Below are 20,398 nucleotides of genomic sequence, written 5' to 3' on the forward strand. Positions count from 1 at the left end.
AGCCCAGCTCTTCATCCCCCGACCTCTGTAACTGTCATCTCCAGCCCCTCAGCAGGACTCATCCCGGATTATGCAAACATGAGGTGACAAGAACTAGACAAAAACACACCAATCACTGAGCAGGAAAACTGACCAATCCCTGAACAGCAAAGCCCACCAATCCCTGAGCTCCCCAAAGCTCAGGACTTGGAATCCATACTCCAGAAATCCCTGCCTCGGAAAGCCCCGCCCCGTAAGGTTTCCTATACAAAGGCTATATCTGTCCAGTTCCCCGCTGCCTTCTCCCGGGAGCAGAGGCAGCCACTCTTGGATTCATCCCTCCTTTTCTGGATTCTTCCCTTTCTCTTTTAAGAGATTTACTGCCTGCTATGACTCACTCATAGAGGAAGAAGAAGAGAAGAAAGAAGTAGACGTGGAGCTTAAGCTCCTTGGCTCCTCAGCTCATCAAGCGTTTCGGCAACCCTCCTCTGTGAGCTGCAACAGCTGGAGAAGGGGAGGAGCTCAGGCTTCTTGGCTCCTCAGCTCAACAAGGGCTGGGGCAACGCTCCTCTGGGAGATGCAATGTCTCTGTTGGGGAGGCCTTCTCTCAGAGCTGTGTGGTTCCTGGGCTCCCGTAGGACACCCCTGGGACTCTGTCCCACCTCAGAGCTGGAATACCTTCCCAGCACTTGGAGCTGTGACTCAGATTTGAGGCCTTGGAGTTGTGAGTTTCCCAGACACCTTCCCACCCAATCAGGAAGCAGGCCAACAAAAAATAACATCTTTTTCCCCTTCCCCACACCTTCTCCATCCTCCGCCATCCCTACTTCCCTCCTCCACTTCCTCTACTTCCCCCTCAACTCCCCTCTCCCCCCACACTGGCTGGTGTGACCCATTCAGGGGACCTTCTCTCCCTGGTGCTGGGACCCCACTGTGCCCTCCGGTCTGTGTCCAGGTTGTGTGAAGTTCAAGGCAGCATCTCAGATCCACCCAGCATTCTCTCACAAAGAAGCTGATACAAAGGGCGGGGCTGAGGACAAAATGAAGCCGGAGGAGGCAGTGTAGGGCAGAGTTGCAAAGCTCCAAGGATTGGCATTTATTTCAGCTGATATGGGTTCCACACTCCCTCTCCTCTTCCGGTCCACCAGACTTACACTCATGCACACATCACCACAGAGTGGACAGCCCAGATAGCACAAAGACAGCATCGAGAGATTGCTCAACCACTACAGGCCACCAGTGGCCTTCAAGTCAGTGCAAGAAAAGGTTGCCATCCACTGAGACAGGTCCAAAAGACTGTGTCTCCCGGGCTGACGAAACTCAGATGGCTTGGTCCTGCTTCTGTCGCAGGCTGAGCACACGAGCAGCTGTCAGAAAGGCCACCCCAGTAAGCAGCTCAGATACAAAGCTAATCCAGCCCAGGGCCAGGGACCAGCCAAAGCGTATGTCCACCTGATCCAGCAGGGCCCTCTCCTCCAGGAGACATACTGCCTCTCGGAAGGCGGCCGCTGAGTATGCAATGTAGATGCTGATTCCAGTGAGGGTCACCATGGCTGCAGAGAAAGATAAGGACAGTCATTGAGAGCCTCCTGACCAGCTCCTCCTCCACCCAGCTCCCTCCTCTTCCCTCCTCCACACCTTCAGCTTCCTTCCTCCTTCTTCTTCTATCTCCTCCTCTTCCTCCTCCTCCCTCTTGCTCCTCTAACGTTTATCTCCATTGTGAATGAGAACTAGAAAGAAGCTTTGTCTTCAAAGGCTGATTGGCTGATTAAAACTTCAATAATGTGGAGGGTTGTACAAAAGGACTTACAGTATCATCAGGGAGCACCCAAGTCCTGTAGCAGCATTCTCCCCATCTTGCTATAACTCACCTACCCAATGGATTAGAAAAGTGTCTTGATTCGTGGTTTTATTTTGTTGCTATAAAACGTTCCTGGAATTGCTACTTCACTGGAACATGATATTTGTGAAGACCTAAATCTATGTTCCCAGATCATGGCCATTAAAATTCAGCTCCAGAAAAAAGAAAAGAAAAAACAACCCACACATATATTCTTTTGACATAAGAGCTGGGGTTTTTTTTTCCCATATACCTCCTTTTTCTCTACCTCTGTCCTCTCTCAACTCTTACCTTCCTCCTTTTCTCCCTCATCTTCCTCCCCTCTACCTTCATCTCCCTCCTCTTTCTCCTTTACTTCCTCCTCCCTCTCTTCTTTCTCCCCTCCTCCTCCCCCTCTCTGTTGTGAATGACTATCCTTCACAACAGCTAAACTGCTGCCATCATCAGGAATTCTTCTGGGCCTGCTCCCATAAGATCACCACAGCTGGGCTGGAGAGGCAGGCAGGGGCCTAGGACCATCATCTGAGTATCTAGCCATCACCACTGTATACAATTCTACCCTAATTGCTTATGGTCGTGGGGGAAGGGCTAGAGGATATTGGGAGAGGGGAAAGAGGGAGCTTCATCCACACAGCCATGGGGAGAGTCTCCAGTCAGACCTTCCAACGTGTCTGCTTTAAGGTCATCTATGCTCCTGTCTATAACCCCTCACCCATGGTTCTGTAGTAAGCCTCATAAATTCACTGGTTCCCCTAGTCAACTTCCCCTGGTGGACTCAGACCTCATTGGGACCTAAGAAGGAATCCCAGGGAGAAATGTTAGCAACACCCTCCTGTCTCTCTCCCCCTCTTCCTTCATATTCTCCACACTCTATAACACATGCACACCACACACACACACACACGCCTTTATCTTCTCATCTTTTTCTCCCCCCTTTACCTTTCACCTCCTCCCTCATCCTCCTCCCCTCTACCTTCCTCTTTCTCCCTCACTTCCTCTTCTTTCTCCCCTTCTTCCCTTCTTCTCCCCATCTCCCTCTGTTGTGCAGGACTGTCCTCCACAACAGCCAAACTGCTACCATCATCAGGAGTTCTGCTGGGCCTGCCTTCCCTCACCTATCCTATTCCCCCAACCCAGCCAGGGGTCTCCCCAGAACTGTCCCTGCCTGCTGCAGCCCCCTTCACCCCTCCCAGAATGAACACTTCCTGGCTACCTCTAGATGAGCCTGAGCAGGATGAGGCTCCTGCAATGTCACAGCTTCACAGGACATGTCACAGTTTGCAGCTTTCCTTTTGGGTCTCTCTTCAGGCTGTGAGTCCTAGAGGGTGGTCCCCAAGCATGCTTTTCTCTCCCATGGCACCTACTGTGCTGACAGCACAGTAGGTCTTCATAAGATAGTGGCTCAGTGTTGCATGGTCCAGGATGGTGGTAACTGGCCACACCTTGGTTCTGACATTTTGTTTTGGTTTTGTAGTGCTGGAGATGGAACCCAGGGCCTTGCACATGCTAAGCAAATGCTCTTACTAGCTCCATTCCAGCCTCTTATGTGGCATTTTACTTTGAAGTATCATTAAGTGAATAACTCATTCTTTGATGGTACGAGCCATACAATCTGGTTTGTGCCTCCAGATCAGAAAGGACCACCATCAGAGTCTTACCTGAGGGTCCTGATGTGAGAATTAGCCACTGAGCCAAGACCATGAAAAACCATGGGTGGATAATCCGTCACATTTTCTGTACCTTCCTTGATTCTCTTCCTCGAAGGTTCCCAAGGAAACATCTTTCTTGTGTTCATGCTCCTGCCCTCGAGCCCTTGATCCCTCACATGCCCACATAGCTCTCTCTCTTCTCTCTCCCTCTGTATCCTCTGTATGTGCGTGTGCATGTGTGTGTGTGTGTGTGTTTGTGTGTGTGTGTGTGTGTGTGTGTGTGTGTATGGTGGAGCAGCTTAATAAGCCATTGAACACATGTCACCACACACAGCCTTCACTCCATAAGTGAAACACCTAGATCTACCCCCTTAGCCACATTTGAGTGCAGGGTCTATGGGTGCTACCTGTAATCGCAAGAATGGACAACAGGTCTCTGAACTGATTACCCCTGCTGAATGAGGGGAGGGCCATTCAACCAGCACACCCCCAGACCCAGAGGCATCTCCACTCATGTTTATTGTCCCACTGTGAGCTCTGTTCACTGAGAACCTGCAGCCAAGTGAAATCATGTACAGCACATCCTTCTGTGCCGGGTCAGTCTGATTTCCCACGTCAGAACTGCTGCTCAGCAGAAGGAGCAAAGGCAGTAGGTGCCAGAAACTGAACCAGAAGCCAAGGCCATCATTGGAGGACCAGGCAGAGGTGGCAGACAGCTTTGCAGCAAGATGCTAGAGATGGCTCCCAGGGCTGTGTCCCCTCACCTTTCTCTTCCTTCCCTGGAACCACAGACCTGAGGAGCTCAAGACTGAAGCCACTGCCCTTTCCACCTCCTCTCACAAGGGGGAAAGCCCTTCCAGAAGCTGAGGCCTGCCCTGAAGAAGGCTAGGCACAGCACTTGCCACCCATGGAGCTGCAGAGCCTGGGCCCCCGACAGGTTGAAACCTACCTCCAAAGAGAAAGAGGATCCCAGTGAGAAGCAGAAGGAGGTGGGCTCGGAGAAGGAAGCTCAGGAACCCAGTCATCCCCCCAAACACCATCACGATCAGACTGAATGGCAACAAGATCACAAATGTCCCGTGCATAGCTAAGGAGGAGAGGGGAACAGGCACGGGGGTTACTCATATTTAGTGTTCAATCATTTATATACATTTACCACAAACCCACAATAGCAGGACTACCACAACTAGTTCTGATAAGAACGGCAGGGATTCCTGTGTGCATGGTCTGTACTGCGAGATCATTGGACTTTCTATGACCCCTAGAGGGCAGTGTTATATTATTTACTTATTATCTCAGTGTGAAATCAAGGACCTGATATTCTAATGAGTATGCAAATAAACAAATAAGTCTCCGAAATAAACATCAAGGCTCCTCCTAAGTTGAGGGCAACGGCGAATGGGTGAGCCAGTGAGTAGGCAGAGGAAATGGAGAAAGGCCATTTTATAAAACCCCTATACCCATATTCTGGCCCTGTCCCCAAATTACAGACACCTCGTAAATCTGAAGCACAATGACTCATTTTATTTGGGGAGGTGGATCTAATTTCATCCCACATCCCAGAAGAAATTACACACCCCAAAACCTTGGTGATCTTAATAATAAACAATCACACAGGACCAGAGAGATGGTTTCGTGGGAAAAAGCACCTGCCACATGGGCCTGAATTTTATATTTGACATAAACATGGAAGGAGAGAGCCAGCTCCACAAAGTTGTCCTCAGGCCTCACCACACCACACACAGCACACATACAGAGTAATGAGAAAGATTTTAAAACTCCATAATACAGGCAGTCTCTGATGATCTGGGGGCTTGACTGTGGTGTGAAAATTACCCTTTCAATTTTGACCTTTTATGTGGGTGCTAGAGATTCGAACTCAAGACCTCACACTTGTGCCAAAAGCTCTTTACTCACTAAGCTAGCTCCTCAGCCCTTCAGGACGTATTAAATTCAGCAGATGAATACACAGTGTCTGCTATGAGCCTAGCTCCATGGTCCAGGAACAAAAATGAACAACTCACAGACAGTACCCCCTGTGGATGAACTGACTGACTGCACACAGAACTATCATCTAGACTGCAGAGCCGTACAATAAACAAGGCCATTAAACCAACCACCTCAGCACAGGCCCACACCAGCACCGAGCCGAGCTGGGATGAGGGTGCCCCTCAATTGTCTGAGGATCTGCCAAGCACCGGGTGCCTGCACTCCCCTTCCCAGGGCCTCCAGCGTCTGCCCCATCGTCTGAAAGCCCAGGGGCCATGGCAAGCTGGGATGTAGCTTTGCAAACCTCAGTATTCTCATATGTCAGAGGGCCAACAAAATAACCCAAGCTGTGTGTTGAGGACTCAGTACATAAAAATAAAAAAAATAAAAATAAAAAAGAACCAAAAGAAAATCATCCAGGGGGCGGGGAGGTAACTCTATCCACTAAGCGCCTGCTGTGCAAACATAGGGACCTGAGTTTGGAAAAGTGGGGTGCAGCAGCATGGATCTGTAACCCCAGCACTGGGGATGTGGAAAGATGGATTCTCTTTTGTTTTGTTTTCTGAGACAGGGTTTCTCTGTGTAGCCCTGGCTGTCCTGGAACTCGCTCTGAAGACCAAGCTGGCCTCAAACTCAGAAACTTCATTGCCTCAGTCCCTTGAGTGCTGGGGTTACAGGTGTGCACCACCCCTGGCAGGTTGGAAAGATGGATTCTTGCAGCTGGCGGCCAGTCAGCGGAACTAGATTGGTGAGCGTCTGAGTCAATGAGAAACTGTCTCAGAAATCCGAGGTAGAGAGCAGGCCAGAGCCTGAGAAGGACATGCGTGGCAGCAGGGGCTGGGGACAGACGTGGAGACAGCTACAGGTGCAGATGGGCTTCTGAGGAAGCCAGCACGGTGAGGCCCAAGTCAAAACTTACTCTTTGAAAACTGCCTGCAGCTTCCAGATCGAACACCCACCAGCTGCATAGCAGAAAGGCTCGGGTGACAGCTCTGGGGATGCAGATCTGCACAAGGCTTCCTGTCAGCCGGGAAGCTGTGCTCCTTCCCCAGCACCAAGTAAAATTAGGCACGGTTCTCAAAAATAAATAAAATAAATAAATAAATAATAAAAAAATAAGGAGTGTGGCAAACTAAAACGATAACTCAGCATTTAAGAGGAGCAGCAGCTCTTCCAGAGGAGCTAGGTTCGAGTCCAAGCACCCACATGGCAAGTACCAACCATTTGTAACTCCAGTTCTGATGGGGCCCAACCCCCACGAGCACTGCACACAGGTCAAAACACCCAAATGCAAAATAAAAATCATCATCATCATCGTCTCAAAAAAAAAAAATAATTAAACCAGGCATCGTGGCACATGCCTATAATCCCAGCAGCTGGGAGGTAGAGGGAGGATCAGAAATTCAAGGTCATCCTCAGCTACATACTGCATGCCCGGCCAGCCTGGGCTACACAAGACCCTGCCCAAACAGAAAACATCAGGGATTTATTTGCTATGCTTCAGAGTCAGGTGTGTTTGGAAACACAGTCCCTGTTCCCACTGCAGGGTCAGTCCCACCTCAGAGCAGCCACTTTCGGGCAGCGACCCTGGCTGACAACACTGGCTGAACCTCCACCTTCCATCTCTTTGCTTTTCCTGCTGTGAGTGTTTTTGCCACTTAACGTGGGTTTCACAGCCCATCACGTAACCTGAGGACCTCAACGTGAGATCTGCAACCTGGTCTTCAGTGTTGCTCTTTCCAGATAAAGTCATTCACACATTCTGAGGACATGGGCGTGTCTTTCTTACTTAAATGTATCCATTTAATGTAGGGGTAGCATGCTGTGGTGAACCTGGAAGTCAGGGGTCAACCTCGTGGGGTTGGTGCTCTCCTCCTGCCGATACAAGGATGTTGTGGTTTGAGTACGAACTGCTCCCCCACAAGCTCATTTGAACACTTTGTCCCCAGCTGGAGGCAATGTGTGGGAAGGCTGAGGAACCATTGGAAGGTGGAGCTCTGCCAGAAGAGGTCCAGTGAGCTTTGAGGTTTTCCAGCCTGGCTCCATCTTCTACTCAGTTTTTGCTTCTTTAGGTGGGTGCTGTGTGACCAGCCAGCCTCCTGCTCCTACCGTCACACCTGCCTGCCTCCACCCCTGCCTGCTGCCTCCATGCCTTCCACATCATGATGAACTCTATGCTCCTGGAATCGTGAGCCAAAGTAAGACTTTTCTCCAAGTGGTCTTTGTCGTGGGTATTCTAGTACAACGGAAAAGAAACTAATGCTCATGGGTTCTAGGGATGAAACTTGGGTCACAAGGCTGGTGAGGCAAGTGCCGATGCCCACTGAGCCATCTCTTGGACTCAGGCATGTTTACTTGTTAATTGCATCATTTACCACACTACCATACCTTGGGTGATATAGAGTATGAGTATGTATATACCAAGAGTAGGTGCCCAGTAGATGGTAACTATGGTGACCATGCTATCATTACATCACAGACGGTTGTGTGCTGTGACTATAGACACTGGCTATGGTTAGGATAATTGTCTCTAAAGCTTGGTCCCCAGCTTGGCCCTGGGTGATGAGAACAGTGGGATCTAGGGTGTGGGGCGAAGTGTGAAATCAGTGAGGGTGTGCCTTCCAAAGACCCTGAGGGCCCCAGCCTCTTCCTCATTCTTACATCCTGGCTCTGAAGTGAGCAGTTTCTCCCGGGCAAGTGTTCCCCCCACAGCTCCCAAATGATGGGCCCAAATGAGAGCACAGTGTGACCTTCAAATCCATGAGCAAAAGTAAATGAGTAAATCGTGTCAGGTGTCCTAATAGGGGAACGCTGACTAATCCAGCTGAGTGACACTGCAAACAGTGCCACGTAACACTGTGTAAGTTCCATGTCCATTCCTCCTTGCAGCTCGATGTTCTAGCACATTAATCTTTTCTTCTTGCAGGCTACATAATTTTCCTTAACGTTATGTACACACATAAATGTCTAGTCATTCTCTATCCAACAACGCACTTAGGGTTTCCTCCCCACACCCCCCGCAGCTTCAGATAAGCACAGAGTACCTCAATCTAGAAGCATCACAGACATCCTAGAAGTGAGCCAACGTTTTAAGTTTTTTAAACATGGGATTAGTTGTCTTTCCAAAGACACCCCAGAAAGGCTGCCTTCACACCCAAGCCCTCAAACTCCCAAAGAATTGAGGTGCTGTGCTAGTCAGGTCTCCACTGCTGTGACTAAATATCTGAGAGACAGAAAAAAAGAAAAAAGGTTTATTTGAGCTCAGAGTTTCCAAGGCGTTAGTCCATGCTCGCTCCCCTGGCTCCCTGGCTCTCAGGCTGGTGACTGGGCAGAACAGTCATAGCAGAGAAGAGCTACTCATCTCTGGGCAGCCAAGAAGCAGAGGGGAAGGAAGAAGCCAATGACACAGCACTCCACAGCCACTTCCTCCAACTGTTTCTCTTAAAGCTAATTCAGCTCAAACCCATCCCCAGATTCATCCACAGATCCAGCTGCTGCCTTACCATTTGTGACCTCTCTGCCCTCACCATTCAGCGACCTCTCCCTACCCTCACTACTTGGGGAATCTCTCCATAGACTAAGACCATAAGAGAAGGTTCTGTATTTAAACCAGGACACTGCTGGCCTCTGGCCTTGCCCACTGTCTGCACACCCCTTGCCTGCAGTGTCACTCCAAGGAAATCACACATTAATTCCCTCCTGGGCCCAGAGTTTCTTGACATTACATGTTTTATGTCCTCCTCTCTGGTTCTGTGCCCACAGTTCTATTCTCATTTTACACCCCAGCTTCATTTTAATTTTCCACTCTACTGCAGCAGCCCTGCATCCAGAATGCCAGGAAACCAACCTGGTGATTTGTTTTCCCCTAATCTCACCTCCTCAAAGATGGCCAGGCCAGGCCCCTAGCTCTCAGTTAGCCTCCAATGCCAGCCTGTTTTGCCAGGGAAGCATTTGGTCCTCTGAGTACTCATCTGACCAGCTTGATCATGGTCACCGCCTCAAAAGAGACACAGCTGAAGACAGGCCTGGCAAGAGTACATGTGTGTACCTGTATGTGTTTACATGTTTCTGTGTGCACAGGTCTGAGTGCACCTATGTAGTGTGTCAACCTCAGGTGTCATTTCTAAGAACATCCTTCGGTTTTGTTTATGAGACGGGTTCTCTCGTCAGCCTGGAACTCAGGGATCAGCTAGGCTGGCTGGCCAGAGAACCCCAGGGTCCACCTGTCTCTTGCCTGTCTGCCTACCCATACTAGGATGACAAGCCTGTGCCACAGCTGGTGGAGGTTTTTAAAGGGGGTTATGAATTCTGTTTTGGTTTGGCTTCGGTTGTTGTTTGGGTTTGTAGGTTCTGGGTATCGAACTCAGGTCCTCACGCTGTCATGGTAAGTACCCTACCAATTGAACCAGCTCCCCAGGCCTCTGGTCTTCTTGTACACACGTTGTACTGAAATGTGACTCACCCAGCACCATTCCAGTGAGTAGAGGTCAATGGCCAGGGTTCAAAGTCCCAGATCTGCCGGCTGCTGTGTACACTTAAGTGACTCGCCTACCCTCTCTCTGCCATATGTTTCTGGGTGTGATAATATGTATATTGACCACCTCATGGGTGGGCTGTTGTGGAGATTAAATTAGTTGATATGTGTGAAGAGATCAGAGAAGTATTTGTCCTAAAGAAGTTAGCTATCACATGATAGTCAATGTCGGACAGATAGCCCAATGGTAGGAGTAAAACAAGGATATACTAAATAAATCAGTGGATCACGGTGGGGAGATGGCTCAGTGGGTGAAATGCTTGCTATGCTAGGGCGAGGACCTGAACCCAGCACCCAGCAATCCACACCAAAAGCAGGTGTGGCAGCACCCACTTGAACCCTATAGGTTGGGCAGGTGGGAAATCTGGTGGGAGGGGCTCGCTGCCAGCCACCCAGCCTAAACAGGAAACTCTAGGTTCAGTGAGAGAGCCTGTCTCAAAAACTGAGGTGTAAATAGATAGAGGGGAAAACCCGACATCAACCCTTGGCCTCTACAAGTATATGCCTAGCGTGGACATCTTACCATGTTTCCATAGGCTCCAGGGACAAAACTCAAATCCTCAGGCTTGCACAGCAAACACTTCACCCACTGAGCCATCCTGCCAGCCCCAGAAATCTCTACAAATAAATAAATCTCCAATTATTTCTTTCGTTTTACAGGTGAGAGCTTGAGGCTCAGGAATGTAATAAAGATCTGGCATTAACTGGGCTCCTTCTGTATACCCTTCTGTATAGAACTATGCCTGGACCTTTGCATACAGGTTTTCACTTCCTCCCAGAATAGCTCACTTAAGGACATGGGTAACTGCAAAGAATTCACATGGCTGGGTAAGTTGAAGTCAAGAGTCCCGACTTGCTATGCCTTGTCTTTGAGGGGCTGATTATTAAGAGTGGCCATAGGTTCATGCCTTTAACCCCATCACCCAGAGGCAGAGGCAGGAGGATTTCTGAGTTCATGGCCAGCCTGATCTACAGAGTGAGTTCCAGGACAACCAGGACTACACAGAGAGACTGTCTCTGGGAGGGAAAAGAAATAAAGAATAGTAATGGCTACATACCAGCCATTACTAAAAAGATACATAGTGTCTTTTTAGCTTTGGCCAACTGGCTCAACACACAGGCATATGACCCAATCTGGCCCAATGAGATACCTACAAGTTTTTGTGACGCAGAAGCCCCTCCCTGCTGGGCTACAGGACTCAGCTCCAAACAAACCCCCATTCAAAGCAAAGCTCTCAGAGGGAGGAAAAGAGAGATAGTTCCAGCTATCCCAACATAGTGGGTCTCCTCAAATATGTGGGCCAGCCATTCTCCCCTTTAAGTTGGCATAATTGCTGTTTCTGGCATTTCTACTGAAATATTCCTGGCTGACATCCCTAGTTCATTCTCTGTCCACTGAGCACTTGAAGAGCAAAAGCACTTGCCCAGGGTAACAAGCCTCTGACACGAAGGGTTGTGACCCTGAGTGCTGAACTGGTTGGTTTTCATCTGGGAAGAGTCTTAATAAGGAATTATCTAGATCTGTTTTGCCTGTGGGCCTGTCTGTAGGGATTCATCTTGCTTGTTGGTTGAGGGTGAGAAGATCCACCTGAATGTGGAAAGCATTATTTCATGTATGGGGTTCTGGATGATATAAATGAGAAAAAGCTAGCTGAGTACTAGCAAGCAACCAAAAATCCACCCATCCCTCTTTGATCTTGACTGTGGACGCAATTCTCTAAGTTCCTGCCTTGACTTCCTCTCACAACCATAGACTGGAAACTGGAACTGTAAGCCAAATAAACCCTTTATTCCCTAAGCTGCTTTTTGTCTGGGTGTTTGTCACAGTAACAGAAATCAAACTAGAGCAGATGGCTTTTTCGGTCCCCTGGATGGAAGAGGTAAGGAGTTAGGCCATCTGTTCCTGGACTGTATGAGTCTGCTCACAATCCTCCTCCCAGATGGCCAAATGGAAGCAAGAGGCAGTGGTGCTGGGGTCAAATGCAGTGGCCCCTTGGCAGGCTTGGGTTTTCTGCCCACTAGGATGAGCTTAGGGGGTGACTAAGAACAACACTGTTGTCAGCCCGTCTCGCTAGCCTGTGTAGCAGATCTTTAAGTGGCCGAAAAATCTTTACATCATAGAGAGCTTGGACCAAACACAAAATTCATTTATGAGGAAAAACCAATTCTGAGAAAAAGCTCTCTCTGGGAGTGATTGCAATGAGTGTGCAGTCCAAAGGGGCAACTTGCCCTCATTCCTGGATAATACAATGGAAACAACAGCAGCCTCAGCTCCTGGATGTATATGTAACCAAGCACCCAGTACCCTGGACTTATTAAAAGCAACTCTCAAATTCCATCCTCACCATAAGATTAGAAGGCGGCCATCGAGACGGCTCAATGCGTGAAGCGCTTGATATTGAAACATGCTGACCTGAGCACAATCCCCAGAACCCACGTAAAGGTGGGAGGAGAGAGCCAGTTCTTGAAGCTGTCCTCTGATCTATACACACACAATAACAATAAACATAACTTTAAAAGCTCTCTGTGTAATGGGAAGGTTTAAAAAAAAAAAAGATTAGAAAGGACATGACATGAAATAGCTTAGGCCCAGACAGGTGGATGAAATGCTCAGGGTCACACATATAGCTGGTGCTTAGACCAACATCCAAGCTGAAGAGCTAAGTAAAGCCAAGAAGCTGCGGAGTGACACTCCTGCCTGTTTCTCAAGCTCAGGGAACAAGTAGGGCTGTGGCGGCAGCAAGTGCAAAGGAAAGCCAGCCCAGTGTCAGCAGGGCAAGATGACTGAATGACAGCACCCAGCCTTTGAAAAGGGTCACCAATGTGCCTACTGATAAAAAGGAGTCTGGACGGGGCTTTAGTGGGGAAAGTGAATGATTGCTGAGAGCTAGTCATGAGTCCGTCAAGCCCTTCCTTGAGGCAACAGGTCGCCCTGCACGTACACGACTGAAAAGCAAAGTGAGGTCCTAAGTGATGTTTGTTTTGTTCACACAATGTCTTGTTTTGTTGTTGTTAGTATTTTCTCCCACAGTGCTGGGGATAGAACCCAGGTCTTTGTGCATGGTAGGCAAGTCACTGAGCTATACCTCCAGAACTTTTAAAACCACTAGTTTAACTTAAGTTTCTCAGGCTAACACTGAACTCACATTGGAGCTCAGAAGTCATTAAACTTTTGGTCTTCCTGCCTCAGCTCCAAAGTGTTTCATGTATTTTCATTCCCACTTGTGGGGTCCTGACAGCACTCCTTAAAAATTTGACATCTCATTTTGATCAGTGTGGAAATGAGGCTTAGAAAGGCCAAGAAACCTATTCCAGGGCTAAGAGGGCCAGAGAAGGCACAGAACTGTGCTAGAACTGCCAAGAGCAAGGTCAGATTTGGGGAATTTTGTGAGCTGAGAATTTTTAACTGGTCATAGTGAAATCAAGCCCTTTATACCACAGAATTGGGCTAATACTATAAATCAAGGGCTTATTTTTTTCCAAGAGAGCTATTGTTGAATCTTTCCAAGAATGCTACTGTACTTGGGAAAAACAGTTCTGATCCATTTACCTATTTCTACATCCATCCATTTATTCACTTGTCCACCCACCTAGTCATTCACTTATCTATCCATCCAGTCACTCGCTCATCCATCCATCCAGTCACTCACCCATGCATCTATTTAGTCATTCACTCATCCAGTCATTCATCCAACCTCCCACCTGTTCATTCACAAGTCCATATACTCTCTTTCATATAATGTATATACATATATATATATTGATCCATAATGTAGCTTGCATTCACTCTCACATTTGTTCAGCAGACCTTTGCTTTGTGATCTGCTGTCTGCCAGGGTGTTCTGAATACTGGCAATTCAACAGTGGGCAAGATAGAAATAATCCCTGTCTTCACAGGGTTTACAGTCCAATGAAAGAGTCAGATTCTACACGCAAAAAAAAAGCCAAATGACCTGTGCAGTGAGAAAGAATTAGCCAAGCTAAGCTGGTGGGTGGGAGCAGAGAGCCACCAGGAAGAGGAGTCAGCATGTGCAAAGTCCTATGGAAGGAGGAAGCTGGGGTGCAGGGGGAAGCAGTAAGGAAGAAACGGGAGGCAGGCTAAGGGTCACTTCCTAAGCCTCAGGCAGTCTGTCCAAGCCCACCCACATCCAAGGTCTATGAATGCTCACCTCGCTTTCCACTCAGATCCCCTCTAAGAGACCCTTCCTGGACTCAGTTTCCAAGTGAAAGCCAAAAATGGAGGTGATATCCAGGCCTGGAGCTGAATATAATCCCAGCTGCTCAAGTGGCTGAGGCAGGAGAATCGCAAGGCCTAACAGAGCCACGGAGTATGCTCAAGGTCAGGCTCGAAAACTTAGTGACATTCTTCTCAAAATAAAAGCTAAAAAGGGAGCAAGGGCTGGAGATGGAGTTCAGGGTAGAGCATTTGCCTGTGTGAACATGGCCCTGGATTTAATACCCAGCACTGAAGTGGAGAGAAGAGGGAGGTACCAACTTCACAGGGTGGATGTGAGACTCAAGGACAGCAATGAAAAGCTCTTGGCTGAGTGTATGCCCTAAGTTTCTATAAATAAAATTACTCCCTTTGTTTCCCTCCTTCCACAAGTGCCATCGTTCAGCCCTTTTTTCTCTCTTATATTGAGCCTCACTTCTCTAAGGAGTTCTGGGCGCCTGGGAGAGGTGCTAGGAAAATCAGACACCATTGCTGCATGCAATGGCCCTTCAGACAAAAGGCTGTTTTCATCCTCCTAAGTACCTGCTGTGAATCAACCCACACGCTTTCTGCTTACAAGCTGGCCCTTGGTCTACGAGACAAGACCTTTCAGCATTCAGCACCAAAAGACACCTGCTTGGGCTCACCTTCATTCATGTTGATTGCCACTTAAAAGCAATTGCTTGTGTACTGAGTACCTTTCTTCAGCCAGTCCATGAGGGCCTGAAGGGAACTGCTCGGATCTGAGCTCTCTCTCAGTCTCCAAGCTGCTTGGTGCACAGGACTGTCGGTTGGTTGGATGAATTTTGCACACCTTCTAGGTAGAGCAAGAGTGGCCCCGCCCCCAGGCATAACCACACCCGCTTCTCAGGCCCTCTGGTCAAAAGCCACCCACCGCCTCCACGACCACCGCAGTTGGGAACCCAAGAAGAGAATCAAAAGTGAGAGGCCGAAAGGGACTGTCCCCTCCATCCATATCCATTATCCCCAGACTTACTGAGAAGCTGTCGGCTGGAGTCGCTGACCGTCACATTCCCCTGCCAGAAGGGGTTCATCAGCGGCGTGCAGGAGCTCTGGACTGGTAGGGAAAAGGAATTCACGGACAGAACCCCGGCTTTCTCCCCATACACCCACAAAGCCTCCCTAGATGTCTTCCACCCAAGAAAGCAAGGGGAGCGTCGTTCATTTGTGAGCCGAGCTGGGCACCTAGCACTTTCTCAGGTCAGCCTCTCTGGCCATCCCCCCAGTGCCCCTAAGCTGTGGCACTGTGAGCTTGGAGGTTGAGAGAAGCGTTTGAGCCAAGCAACAGGTCGCGGGGTTGCAGAAACAGCACCCCAGCGAGAACGTGGACCCTTACCCCGGCAAGTCCGCCACAGTCCAGAGTGGGAGCTCAGAGACTCTGGCTGGCTGCGGTTGGCGGGCCCCCGATCCTGCGCCCCAGGGCCGCTCCTCTCCAGCCTCTCGGTGTCGATGATGTACCAGAAGTCCGTGCCGATGGCCGCCGCCAGCAGCACGAAGCTGAGCGCCCCGCTCAGTGCCGCCGCGCCCGCCAGAGCGCCCAGACGCACCCGCATCTCCCAGCGCAGGGCCCCGAGGCGCCGGCTCCTGCCCACGCTCCCCGTCCGTTCGCTGCCCCCCAGATTCTCCAGCGTGGATCTGGAGCCCGGCTCAAACTCTGGCTCCACCACCCTCACCTGAGCGATCCCACTCGCACGTGCTCCGGCTCGGGCCGGCGATCTCAGGGCTCCCTGTCCCCGCAGACCTCCGCCCCGGGGCCTTTCGACCCTCCTCGGAACACCGGCCCCACGCCAGCCAGCACCGTCGCCTCCTTCTCACTCAGCTCCAGCCCGCGCCCGCCCGGCTCTCAGTCCCAGAATCTTCTACCTTGTAGCTCTGCACTTTTCTGCCCAGACCCCTGCTACTGCCTCCGTTTCCCTGCCTCACTCTCCACGAACCCCTCCAGCCGCTCCCCACCTCCGTCGGGGCCGCGCCCTAGTCGCCCTCCGCCCTCCTTGTTCTACCACACTTCTGCCTTGGCCCTCCAGGTCAGCCCGGGTCTACCTTCGCTTCTCACAGCTCCAGTGCAAGACCAGTGCTCTGAAACCTCAGAAAGACTGTGCTCCCAAGCCTGCAGGCTGGACCGAGGGAGGTACCAAGTGGGCGGTGCTGGAGAGAGGGCGGACTTCCGATACTAGGGATGGGGGTGTCATTGTCTAGTCTGGGGTTACATATTCTCCTGCAATTCCTTCTCCTGAAGCGATTTTGATTCCAAAATCCACCTTCAAATAATTTTTCTGGACTGGCTATAAAGGAAAAAAGGTGGGGTTTTTGTTTTGTTTTGTTTTGTTTTGTTTTGTTTGTACAGAAGTTCTTTGAAGCAATAGGGAAAATTAGGTTCTGTGATTCAATGTCTTCATCAACACAGCCACCACCTCTCTCACCACTAGCACCACCACCCTCTCCTGCACTCCTCCACCTCCCTCACCACCGCCACCATCATCTTTACCATCACCCTAACGATCTCCACCATTGCTCTCACTCCATCACCATTACCACTACATCTCAACCCTCACCCCACCATCACCACCAATCACCACCAAAAACCATCCCACCCTGACCCCACCATCTTCCTCACCAAAAATCAACCATCCCCACCATCACCAACAACCATTCCCACCATCAGCAGCACCACAACAACCGTCATCACTACTGTCACCAGCAGCAGCACAAACACCATGACCATTCTCTTCTTTGCCATCATCAGTGTTATCAACCCTACCATGCTCTTGTCAGCACAGAACTTTTCCTTCCTTCAAGAAATACTTCCAAAGCCACCATGTCTGACAGCGTCTGACACAAGGGCCCATGCTGGGAAGAAAGGCATGAGGAGCCCAAACATAACCCAGTCTTCCCAGTCCTTCTAAAGCTAGACACACAGAGAAATCACTCCTGTGTGCATGGCTGTGGGAGTGAAGGAAGCAGATTCGAAGAGCCAGAGATGGCCTGTCATGAGGGCTGCAGCTGTCAATGGTCCCTCATCGCTGCCTTATTGGCTGAGAGATCAAAACCTTGATGCTGTTTTTTGATACATTCTCAAAGAACTGTCATGCTAAAGTCCAAAAGTGAATAGGCTTTGATGATCAAGCCCAGGATCATCAAAGTGTGCTTAGAACATCCTGAGTGGTGGTAGTGGGGGTGAGTAGCTAGAGGGGAGGTCTCAGTCTCTTTAAGGAAGTGACATTGATCCTGAGACATGCAGAAGACACCAGCCTATTGCGCCTGTGAAAGTTTTGATACATTCCAGAGAAGGGGCAAGAATCTGGTGAGGGAAAGGTGCAGAAGGAGTGAGATGAGAAGGGTAGAGGGTTGTGGTATACAGACCTGCAGGCTCATGAGGGGAGCTTGGGCTTTCAGGGCTCACCTGTCTGGCAGCTTAAATCATTGAACAGCCTAAAGTAGGAGACGGAAATGTTCTAACTTACATGGTGGTGGTGGTGGAGTCACCCAAAAACCTTCAATATCTGTAATATTCATCTAATGGCAAGAAGCAAGAACAGTTGAAGTGAAGGGACTGGGGATGTTGCTCAGCAAGTAAAAGCCCTTGCTGTGCAAGGATCCGAGTTCAAATCCCCAGAATGCACATAAAAAGACAGACAGGGTCATATGCACTGTAAACCCAGCTCTGGGTAGGAAGGGCAAAGACCCAAGGATTGCCAGGGCTTGCTGATTGCCAGCCTAACTCCTAACTCAGTGAGAAACCCAGTCTGAAAACAACAAGGCAATGTGCACCTGACTTCGCCGCATCTCCAGTCTCCACGTCATGTATGAGAATGTGCACCTACACATACACACACAATGTTATCTTTGTTTTTGGTTATTTGGTGTTTCAAGCCAGGGTTTCTCTGTGTAGCCTTGGCTGTCCTGGACTCACTTTGTAGACCAGGCTAGCCTCAAATTCACAGAGATCTGCCTGCCTTTGCCTCCCCAAGGGCTGAGATTACAGGCATGCACCACCACGCCCAGCAACACACACACACAAATCAAAGGAGCTGAGAAGGTATAGTAAAAGCATCAAGGGGTCCAGGTAACTTGGACTAGGCTAATGACCTGGTGATCAGGGAAGGAAGTGTATGGACTGTTTTAAATCAAGAGGTTAAAATTGATAAGGCCATCAGTAAATTAATGTGGAGAAGTATGCTGTTGTTGTTTTCCTCATTCCCAAAGCCATCTTAATCTTCATCTTTCTCACCCTCACCTTCATCCTCAGCAGCAGCAGCATGCATGCTACCCAGGAAACCCCAATTAGACCCTCAACTTCACTTGCTCTTGGTCAGCTTTCTAAAAGTCACTAATTGTAGAAGCCACAGAGCCAGGCAATGCATTCCTCGTCTCCCGCAAGCTTTGACACCTCAGACTAAAAACCACCTAATGAGTTAAGCACTGTTCCTGTGCAAATGTTTATCTCTCCTGTCCTCTGGGGCAAGTGACTTTTCTCTGCATTCCCTGGTCCTCAGGGAAAGTAACCTCTTTTGAGCTTTCTCTGTCCCCTGAATAAAAGACACCTTTGTATCCCAAGCTATCACGGCAGAACAAACTGTCCTTGGGAGGACATCAGTCATTAGACTTTTTAGTCAGTTGCTTTTCTTCAGTTTTATAGAACCCAGAACACAACTTGGAGACAGCAGCAGCCCCTGAAATTTGTAAGCACAATAATTTTTAATTGGCCGTTGCCTGCCTTTCTGAAATGCCTCCACACAACTGCCTACATATGCCTCATGCTGGCAACCCCTGCAGAAGATGGTCTTAGTTGGTGATAATGGTAAGTTCCGTCTTCTAGCATTCCACACATCTTTATTCTTAGGATAGCAGTTTGGCCTTTCTGTTGGACTTGGACTCATGGTTGCAAGCTAACAGAGCCATCAACTGCAAACGGCATCTCCTTATCTGCACCATTCTGCCCCATCATCCTCAACCACCATCTTCCATAAGATCCATCTTTCTTGTCAGTGCTGCGTGTTCTAATGCATGTTTGCACGTACATGTGTGCATGTGGGTGTGTTAGTGCATGTGTGCATGTATGTGAGTGTGCATGTACACAAGTGCGTGTGTGTGCACTTATGTGTGTGTACATATGTGCTCACCTGTGCATATACATGTGAAAACCAGAAGTCAACTTTGAGTGTCTTCCTCCAACATGTTCCATCATATTTGCTGAGACAGGGTCTCTTAATGAATCTGAGCTGCACTGTTGGAAGCTAGCCTGCCTGGCCGGTGAGCCCCACAGACCCACCTGTCTCTGCCATGCAACTAGCACTGGGGTTACAGGTGAACTTGGCCACATTCAGCTTTTACATGGGTGCAAAATGATTTCAAAATCAAGTCCTGAGCCTAAACTGCAGGCACTTAACACACGGACCCATTTTCCCACCCTCAGCTTTGCTTCTAAACTCTGCCACACTTTTACCATCATTTTCACTTGATACATGACCAAAATGATAAAAAGATTCACAACAATAACTTCACAAAGGTAAAACTCAACTACATCCCAGGTCATTTTTCTCCTTCCTTTCTCTCTCTCTCTCTCTCTCTCTCTCTCTCTCTCTCTCCCAGGTCATTTTTCTCCTTCCTCTCTCTCTCTCTCTCTCTCTCTCTCTCTCTCTCTCTCTCTCTCTCCTTCCTCCCCTTCTTCTTATCCCCTTCCCCCTCTCCCTCTCCCTTTTCTTCCCCACCTCTCACTTGACTTCAGGCTTTACTCTTCAGTTTGACTCTCTCTCGTGGCACTGGAGACACTCCTTACAGCCCAGCAGCCCAACAGAAGAATGGTCTTTCTCAGTGGTGCCAAACAGGTTTTCAGAAATAGGAAGCTCATTGGTCCATTTTTTTGATTGAATGTTCATCTTTGTTTGCTTGTTTGTTTGTTTGTTTGTTTGTTTTTTGAGACAGGGTTTCTCTGTGTAGCCTTGGCTGTCCTGGACTCACTTTGTAGACCAAGCTGGCCTCAAACTCACAGAAATCTGCCTGTCTCTGCCTCCCAGAGTGCTGGGATTACAGGTGTGTGCCACGATGCCCAGCTTCTTGAAAGCTCATGTTTTCTGGTTACATGAGTCACCCCTATGGCTCTGAAGAATGTGATATGCTGGTGGCCACACTTGGGTGACCTGTGCAAAGTGTCACCATAACCATTTAAGCTGAGG

General features: G+C 49.2%; 1 protein-coding gene across 1 annotated transcript; it reads right to left on the reverse strand.

Annotated features, from left to right (window-relative positions):
* Positions 1-1,049: 1,049 nt before the first annotated feature.
* Tmem114 (transmembrane protein 114) lies at positions 1,050-16,343 on the reverse strand. Its single transcript, XM_021644980.2, has 4 exons — positions 15,562-16,343; positions 15,202-15,282; positions 4,418-4,555; positions 1,050-1,532 (listed from the first exon to the last, which is right to left on the reverse strand). The coding sequence occupies exons 1-4, from the start codon at positions 15,776-15,778 to the stop codon at positions 1,300-1,302; spliced, it is 669 nt and encodes a 222-aa protein (XP_021500655.1). The 5' UTR covers positions 15,779-16,343; the 3' UTR covers positions 1,050-1,299.
* Positions 16,344-20,398: the final 4,055 nt, after the last annotated feature.

Source organism: Meriones unguiculatus, chromosome 11 (genome assembly GCF_030254825.1).
Source record: "Meriones unguiculatus strain TT.TT164.6M chromosome 11, Bangor_MerUng_6.1, whole genome shotgun sequence".
Lineage (NCBI taxonomy): Eukaryota > Metazoa > Chordata > Mammalia > Rodentia > Muridae > Meriones > Meriones unguiculatus.